Source organism: Priapulus caudatus, unplaced genomic scaffold (assembly GCF_000485595.1).
Source record: "Priapulus caudatus unplaced genomic scaffold, Priapulus_caudatus-5.0.1 Scaffold268, whole genome shotgun sequence".
Lineage (NCBI taxonomy): Eukaryota > Metazoa > Priapulida > Priapulimorpha > Priapulimorphida > Priapulidae > Priapulus > Priapulus caudatus.
The window spans coordinates 226,628-236,307 of record NW_014577329.1 but is presented as its reverse complement, the minus strand read 5'-3'; the positions used below and the strand labels follow the sequence as shown (position 1 = coordinate 236,307).

Below are 9,680 nucleotides of genomic sequence, written 5' to 3'. Positions count from 1 at the left end.
TACCAATAAACACAATCTTGTCAACTTCTTTTCCGTGAAATATGACGTTGATGTAGTCAGCAATTACTCGATCAACATACCTACATTCTTCATAGACTAGACTCACATATTTAGCCAGTACTCATCCAACACCGTATCACTCAATAGAGCAAGAGTTATCGCACCACCCACTCTTTAACGGCTGCTACTCCCATAGGCAGTGCTTCCCCAACTTTCAATGTCACTTAATCGGTCATCAATAACCATTTCACCTATACATTAAATCCCCGTCCATCAATCTACTCATCTGGCGTCATATACCTTAGTTATGTGGTCTGTATGTCCATTTAGGATTAGCGGTCTAGGGTTCAGGCATTTACTCAATCATCTACTCCATCTAATCATTAGCATGATATCAAAGTTGGCAACACTCCTTAATCGGAGGCGTTCAGCCGCCTTTTTAAACCAGAGTTTGCCATAGATTTCTCAACAACAACCTCTGGTAAAGACTTCATATCAATATGTGACATAAATCACTATTCCCAACACTTACCTTTCGGGTTTTCTTTTCCTGTGCATACTCGACCCTCTAAAAAGCACTATGCCACACAACATTCCTACCTGAAAACCTTCGTATGTGCTTCTTTCAACACAAACGCTTCTTTGAAATACGACCACGGTCTTCACACAGTTTTTCACAGAAGGGGTCGCATCTGTTTCGGCCACCTTAGTTTATACTTGGGTTAGTGTTCTATTGTGCGTATACCGGAATGCTGGGTCGTGCTGCGGGAGATTAGGCATAGACACAGTAACATTGTATTCCAGCCGTGCTAGTGATTCTTCCAGCATGCTAACAATCAAGCTGTGATTCGGCACCGGAGCTGATTTTAGCTGTGTTTGCATCCCGTGCTTCTAAGGCTAAGAGCGAAACACAGTGCACTTGGTTACTGTGCTTACCTAAATATCCCAACGGGCCCCCAGCCGTCCCGTAGTCTACAACCAGCGTGCTGCCTCCGCCTATAATCAAGATTTGGGCCCCGCGAGATTGCAAAAGTTTCGGAAAAACTGTTGAAAACCGTCGGGCGTGATTCCAACAACTGGGTTTACAAGAACACATACGATCTTTCACGGTAAATTTGGTTCGGTGTCCATATGATTAAGGGGAGAACTCATAAGACCGAAAACAAGGTCAAGTTTGAATATGTTTATGAGCATCTCTCATAGGCAATATGTACAAGGTTGAAAACTATGCAAAAACGCTGTGTCAAAACACGGTGTCATACTCTTCTCCTCATTATCGTACTCTTGATGTATATCCGCTAGATATACACAGATACAGGATACAATGAATGTGATGGCAATTTAAGTTGTAGTTTTCCTTGCGACCTGGCCTTTCTTCATCACTCAATCTTTCTTATACTAATAATACTCAAACTATACATTATCAGCATAATACAGTGCTTTGATAAGGCCAAAACAAAATATAGGTGTGGTTACGGTTTCCCGACCGACCCTATTTATTCCCAGCGACCCTAAACATTTTATTGTCAATTTTCTTTAAAGTAAAAAAATAAATAAATAAATAAATAAAAATGAATCGGACAGTTCCTGCTTCAAAAGGCACAACGCACATCCTTCGGACCTGGCTCTTAAATAAAATATTTTAATAAAGTAAAATGTTTTCCCTACCTACCTACCCTATTTTTTTCCGGCATGTAACAGTAACCACACATATATTTTGTTTTGGCCTAATTGGGTTGGCTTTGGGTGTTCAAAGTGCTTTTCATTGGGGTAATAAAAGGACTTTACCCAGTGGTACAGTGGTGCTGGAGGGGTCGTTGTATTGTTTAGTACGTATGTGTACCCAGGTATTATATAGTGTTCTCAACTACCCCTTCAGCCACAGTCGCAGTATGTTTTTACATAGCTTTAATTTTTTCCAGGAATATTAAAACCTGAAGTTACAGTCAAGTATGTTGCAGTTTCTGTGATATTCTTCAACAGTGGTCTTTCCCTAAAAACTGAGGTATGTATATGTGCTCATATCAAGTTTTTTGTTTACTTAGAGCCTTTGGGAGCATAAATTCATCAATGCTAGTAAACTAAACAACTAATGGTAACAAAGTGCATAATTATTCCATTTAGACAGGTTATAATGTGGGATTCTCACAAATCGGTAAGTTTCTGCTAAGCAACTCATCCTTTAGTTTTCCAATTTGAAAGTCATGACCAGAGTGGTATTCATAATTGATAAATGAAACCATTATATTTTATAGTAAAGTTAAACTGTTCTAAGTATCCATGTATCCATGCTCACTAATTCTTTCCTTTGTTATAAAACAGGAGCTTATGAAGGCTTTATTCAATGGGAAGCTGCACATCTTTGTCCAGTGCTTCACATTGATGTTCATTCCATGCTTTATGCAAGCTATTGTTGCCGCACTGCAACTATCGTCAATCAACAACTGGCTGTTAAAAGGGTAATCTCAATGCTTGCAATTTACAAATCTATATATACATATATAGGTTGGTGATGTGTACGAGGGAGAGTGAAGGTCAGAAAGCAGTGGGGAGGGAAGATATTGAGAGATAGAAAGAGAGGAGAGAGAGAGAATGGAGAGAGTCAGAGGGGGGAGGTACAGAGAGAGAGAGGGGGGGAGACACACAGACAGAGAGAGAGAGAGAGAGAGAGAGAGACAGATATAACAGACATGCAAAGAGATACGCATGCATACACACACACGAGTGTGTGTTAGAGAGAAAGCGATAGAGAGAGAGAGAGAGAGTCAGACAGATAGGCACACAGACAAACTGATACAGAGATAGCGACGGTGTTGGAAATGGTTACAGATAAAGTGAGGGTGGCAGATATATGAAATAGCATACATATAATAGTTGTATTTTTAACATGTCTCCTGCAGGTTGCTGGTAGTAGGATGTATGCCTCCGCCAGTGTCCTCAGCTGTGATACTCACTAAGGCAGTCGGTGGAAGCGAGGTAAATTATATTCTAATTATCTCAAAGCAATATGTAAATGGCAACACGGGTATATCTCCCAAATGCTAACATGTGAACTTGAAGTGGCTTTGTGCTGCAATTGAATCATGAGTGGTCAGTGGGCAGTGATTGCTGCAGATGCTGTTAAAATGAGATCTTCGTGTATCTGTTGAAATTATTACAGAATTGTTGATATAAACCATCTATAATTGGTTTTCATTCAGGCATCTGCGATATTTAACTCTGCGTTTGGAAGCTTTTTGGTGAGTGTTGAAATTATTCTATGATGTTCTTGTATTATTGTATCACAGATTGCAGTGATTACGGGTTGTCAAAGTTTCAGCGCATATAATGTAGAATTATAGCAATGATAAATGTTACTGTGATATTATTGTCAAGATGTAAGTTTGGATTCCACTCGTTTAACCATTATTGCTGCATTGGAATCGTTTGCTATATGTCTTTTTCATTATTTCCAGGGAATATTCGTGACGCCATTATTAATACTACATGTAGTGAGTATATGTTACAATAATATGAACATTAAGATGTCTGATGTATGCAATAGTGATATTTAGCAGTAGTAGAAATGAGAATTGGAATTAGAATACATGTAGTGAGTATATGTTACGATAATATAAACATTAAGATGTCTGATGTATGCAATAGTGATATTTAGCAGTAAAAAGATGGAAGCTCCCATTGTACGTAGTAGCAACAACTATTTGCAAGACAGAATAGGTAAGCACTCATCCATGTACCTACGCAAGCCTACAGGCTGAAATAGAGAGCTGCCACCTCTAACTAATTAATGCAGGCAAAAACTACACAGTACTATCACCACCACATGCACTGGCAGTGGCATACGTTACTTATAACACACTGACAGTACAGAATGCCATAGAAATTATACGATTGAACGAGCATAAACCTTCTTCAACCAAATTTAGCTTTTGAAATTTCACTGTGACATTGTAGCCTCATACATCCAGGCATGTATAGATTCTAATAGCAAACCTGGCAGTCAAATTCTTTCTAACAGTAAACAAATCCATGTTTAACCCTCCTCTTAAGGGTCAAAAGGTTATCTGACACTTACTCTTCGCATGTCAGCTAAGTTAACTGTACCACAGTCACATGGAACGTTTCAATAATAAAATGATGGTAAATAAACACGAAATATATATCAACATATATATCAATGCCTCGTATACACGACGCATTAACGAGTTAAGCGGCTACACGGGGCCTTAACTCAAGTTAAGGTAACTCGAGTTAGCTTAACCTCGCCAGTCGATCGAGGTTAAGCTAACTTGAGTTAAGGCCCCGTGTAGACGCTTAAAGTGATTACGTCACTAATTTCTAGCACCATCAAGTAGTATATTTGTGTGTTATTTGTACAAAATAAAATGTATGAAAATACAATTAGTGTTTCTGTTTACTTTTCATGCTTATATACCTTCTTTATATGCCCTAATTTGCCGGTAAAAAAAACGAGAGACGCCAGTATCTGAACAGTACAGGGAGAATGGTGTTAGACAACAGAAATTCAAATCGCCTAGATTTTTGCAAATTTAACCAACGTAAAAATATTTTTATCAGGTGCGAGTGAGATATTTAGTAACGTTAGTTCTTACTTTTAATGTAAAAAAAGTTTTTTTTTTACAAATTTTACCATAAAAAATTCGTGACGTAGTCACTTTAACTCGAGTTAGCGAATAGTACATAACTCCACGATAGGCAGCAACACTAGTACGATGTACGTACACACGCACGCACGCACGTACGCACGCACGTGTACTTGCACACGCACGCACACACTCATGCACGCACGTGTACGTGCACACGCACGCACGTCTACGTGCACATGCATGCACGCACACACGCACGTGTACCTGCACACACACGCACGTACGCACGTACGCACACATGCACACACGTGTACCTGCACAAGCACGCACGCACGCACACATGCACACACGTGTACCTGCACAAGCACGCACGCACGCACGCACAAACGTGTACCTGCACACGCACGCACGCACGTGTACGTGCACACACACGGACGCATGCACGTACGTGTACAGTAGGTACACACGCACGCACGCATGCACGCACGTGTACGTGCACATGCACACGCGCGCACACACGCACGCACGCACGTCTACGTGCATATGCACACAGACGTGCAGACACGCACGCACGTGTACGTGCACACACACGGACGCACGCACGCACGTGTACGTGCACACACACGCACGTGTACGTGCACACACACGCACGTGTACGTGCACACACACGCACGTACGCACGTACGCACGCACGCACACATGCACACACGTGTACCTGCACAAGCACGCACGCACGCACGAACGTGTACCTGCACACGCGCGCACACACGCACGCACGTGTACGTGCACATGCATATGCGATTCTACAAGCTGCATCTGACTATGTCAGATGAGCTAAAAATACGGTAATTCCGTGAGGCTCGAGCACGCTCTGGAACGAACTAGTTAGTATAGCAGAATTTTCAGGGAGTCACACGGACTGCTGCATATGTCAAATCAGGGAGTCCGACAGTAAATCAGGGAGTGTTTGACTCCGGACTTGCGTTAATTTCGCACCCTGCAGTTATATTGACTTCATCTAACAGCAGTCTCTTTTTATCAACAGGTTGGTGTAAGTACAGAGGTTCCAGTTGTAGCGATATTCAGTACACTCGCTATGACTGTAGTTGTGCCTCTACTTCTTGGACAGCTTGTGAGATGGTGCATTCGTGACTGGATCCAACGAGCAAGTATTCCATTTGGGCCAATTGGAAGGTGAGTCAACATTATGTAAAGGCGATATTTCTTTGAAAATTTTCTTCTTTTTCATCGCTTCTTTTTCTGTTCTTTAGTTTTTTAATTATTAATTCTAATTCTTTCATTTTTCTTCTCCGTGTCCTTTAATTTTGTGGGTTAGGTCAAAATTTATTTGTGTGTGTTAAACTGTCAATTTACGTGTATTTTTTAATTATTTTTGTCTAACTTTACTTCCAGTGCAATTTTGCTGTACATAATCTATACGACATTCTGTGATACGTTCAGTCATGGAGAAGGCCTACTCAGCATGGGTGACATTTTACCAATAGGAATTACAGGTGAGCTATTTAGCAAGAGTGATTCAAACAAATCTATTCTATGTCATTGCTCCGGTTGTGTCCCTCCGGCATGCTGTATCGACATATTTGTTAGGCTGTTTTCTTTTATTTCAAAGTCATCTACAAGTACAAGTACTAATTAAGTGTAGTACTAGTGTAGCAAAACAAAGGAGGGAAAATAAAATCGAGGGTTAGGTACATGGTGATGCTATGAAGTTGCTTGTTCTTGTAACTGAGTACTACATGATAATCAGCATGCATTTTTTCAGTTTTTTGTATTCAGGTGGTACTTCTATCCCTCACCTTCCTGCTGTGCACTAGAGGGCCGGTAGCATTCTCGCCAGCAGACATAGTGGCAGCCATGTTTTGTGCTACACACAAGTCCCTCACATTAGGTACGGTCTTCACATCCGTTTTGACACTGTTTACATTCCAAGGAAATTGGACATTGTCTGCATCATGGTCCCCGTATGAATCCTATGTTCTAATTTCCTCGTTATCTGTACTGCTGCGTTAGTCAGTTTCTCTGGTCGTTCTCATACTAAAGTACTTTCCTTTAATTTCTCGTGTACTACTGCTCGGACAGCCATAGTATGACATAGGCAGTTTCTAATTCGTATGTCTTCCTTTCCATTAATATTATAGGTATTCCAATGCTAAAGATAATCTACCATGGCGACCCTCACTTGTCACTGATCTCCTTGCCTCTGCTAATCTACCATCCAACACAGATTCTGCTGGGAAGCAGCTTGGTACCATCTATTAGGAAATGGATGCTCAGAGCTCAGCATAGGTATGTGGCGAATAATAAAAGTTTAAAGATCTAGCAGTTTTCTACGATTTGCTATCGATCGTTCAAGCCTGTCAGAAAAATTACGGTGTTAGAGAAACAAGTTAGGCAACAATGGATATCACATCTCGGAATAGTATTTCCACAAAGCGTACTATATACTGGGGGTTTGGTAAACAACAAACAGTTGTTTCAGACGACCCATTTCATAATTGCGCTGGTTAATGTCAATAATATCCTAAAGATGGCACTATTTGCACTCTTGCTCTGTTTTCAAGGGTGTTGCTATCCCCCGGGCGTGGAGTGAGGGTCACGCAACGTGGCAGCACTATAGTGTTAGGATTAGGGTTAGGATCAGGGAATTAGGGTCAGGGTCAGGGTTAGGGTTAGGGGTTTTGCATCATGATATCTGTCCCCACACCAGATTAATTTTTGTGGATGACGCCCCTATATATAGCTATCCGACATATAGGTATTTAGTGTTAGGGTTAGTGTTGGAGTTAGGGTTATGGTTACCACAGACTAACGGATACCGTACACTACACTGTATCCGTTAGTCTGTGTGGCTACTGTTAAGTTTTGAAGTATACGTCAACTGTATCCCGCACGTGACCCTCACTCCACGCCCGGGGGATAGCAACACCCTGTTTTCAAGGGTGTCACTTTCCCCCGGGCGTAGAGGGAGGGTGTCGCTACGTGGCAGCACTTAGTCACTTCGTACACTTTCATCATTCCACAGTCATACTTCCATGCTAGACATGGCCTTATTTCCCTAACCCTAACCCTAATCCTAACACTAGTGCTGCCACGTAGCGGCACCCTCCCTCTACGCCCGGGGGAAAGTGACACCGTGTTTTCAATGCTAACAAATGGTTTGATTATTTTGTTGCAGAAAATCTACGTTATCTGGTATATGATGAACAGAAATTCCTCATCGCCTTTCCGTGAGGCAGAACCATTGTTTGATACTTCGTTTTAACATGAGGATTGCAAGTATATGAGAATCTTCAACTAACAGCTTGCACCTGCCAAACACATTATGTATATTTTTTAAACAAAATTATTAGTAGCACTTGTGAATACTAATTTATAAGTATATGTAGCAAATAATATATATTATTGGAATCGTCTAAGGTAGTGTGTGATAGGGATATGCACTGTATTGTAACAATTATGCTATATGGGAATTTCCACATTGTCATTGGTATTCAGAACAATATATATATTTTTTTAAAGATTATAGTCTATATATTCTTCAAGATAATAACTTGTTTGGGTTTTATTTCAGACAATCGAATATATATTAGTAAAAAACAACGTGTGAGGACAGGTTTCATTACAATCGTATATCACATAGCAAAATGGAATGAAACTCAGGACTTGCCACATTTTCTTTGCAATAATTGCAAAATGGACAAATGATGCTCTCCATTCATTAGTAGTGATTCGAGCATATAACATAGACATTATATTTGCACACTCAAGCTGCACAAGATACACATCTTTTGCGACAAATACGATCACACATTATTTAGCTGAAATCGTCATTTTCCGTTCACTCAATGACGTTCCCCATTCAACATACACATATTAGAACTTACTTAGGTACCATGCTTACACATGTCATGGCAATACATTTATTTTTTGGTGAATAAAAATACTTAAAACAGTCAGCACATCTTTAAAATATTATAATACAAAAAGACCACTGAAATCATTTCATCACATATACAACTCGGGTATATTCTTTAACTGGGTATAAATACCACATGGGTAAACTATATAATTTCTCTCTTCACAATACCTACACTGCACATTACCTGGGTGAAAAAGGAAATACACATTGTATGTAAAAAGAATGTAACCAATTCCTAATTTGATGCAAAACCATTCATTTAAGCTTTCATGCCTTAATTATAACCATATTGCACAACTATTACTTAATATATGTAAAGGTCATTCAAAATATCTAATAACAATTTGCATGCCTTGTTTATGATTATGCATTTAAAATAGAACTTGACTATGTAAAAGACTTATACAAAACATCAAGAAGTAATTTACACAAATGTATGGATTTACAACGTGTATAATTTGATTTTCATCATATTTGAGCTATCTTGGGCTAGACTTCATTCAACGTATTGGAAAACGAATAAAAAGGTTACCTTAACAGATGAGCATAATGTACTTCTACATATATTTATTGGAAACACAAATAACTGTTAACTCAATATTTATTAGATGGGATGCCATCTACCTTAATTATGAAATGTACTTTACTGTACTATATTTTTAGCTCACCTGACATAGTCAGATGCAGCTTGTAGAATCGCATGAGCGTGCGTCCGTCAACAGTTGGGCACAAATCTAAACGGCTCGACGTAGGATTCGAAAGTTCGGGACGGTGGGGGTGTAATCCGAAAAACGCAGTTTTGGATGTCCGAAGCGGGGGGTCAAAGGTTCAAAGGCCAAGAGGTGGGCAAAAGAAAGGGGGAACATTCCACTCCTTAACGTAAGGTATGAGGGTAGGAAAATGCAGAATTGCGCGCCACAAATCTAACGGCGTCAACCCTAGGCCTCGTGATAGTCGGCTGTAATAGGCATCATGGTAGGAAAAAAGCATCACTGTGGCCGAAATATGAGGTCAAAGGTCAATGGGCACGGCAGAATTTTTAGACAATTTTCTGAGGTAATCCTAATACATGCCGTGGATGTCCATGAGGCTACAATGTCAGCAATGAAATTTCAAAAAAGCGAAATTTCGTT

The 9,680-nt window shown here is 40.1% G+C and overlaps 1 protein-coding gene across 2 annotated transcripts in view; it reads left to right on the top strand.

Annotated features, from left to right (window-relative positions):
* LOC106808322 (sodium/bile acid cotransporter 7-B-like) overlaps positions 1–8,175 on the top strand; it is a 10,004-nt gene extending 1,829 nt beyond the window's left edge. Inside the window, exons 2-11 of one of the 2 annotated variants that reach the window (XM_014810989.1) lie at positions 1,923–2,005; positions 2,323–2,459; positions 2,901–2,976; positions 3,201–3,239; positions 3,456–3,491; positions 5,653–5,801; positions 6,021–6,121; positions 6,391–6,516; positions 6,767–6,914; positions 7,804–8,175. In XM_014810989.1, the coding sequence (XP_014666475.1) occupies positions 1,923–2,005; positions 2,323–2,459; positions 2,901–2,976; positions 3,201–3,239; positions 3,456–3,491; positions 5,653–5,801; positions 6,021–6,121; positions 6,391–6,516; positions 6,767–6,914; positions 7,804–7,828 (920 nt within the window). In that variant the 3' untranslated portion in view covers positions 7,829–8,175. The remainder of the gene's footprint in view (positions 1–1,922; positions 2,006–2,322; positions 2,460–2,900; positions 2,977–3,200; positions 3,240–3,455; positions 3,492–5,652; positions 5,802–6,020; positions 6,122–6,390; positions 6,517–6,766; positions 6,915–7,803) is intronic. The other variant, XM_014810990.1, reaches the window with a different exon arrangement.
* The last annotated feature ends 1,505 nt before the right edge of the window (positions 8,176–9,680 follow it).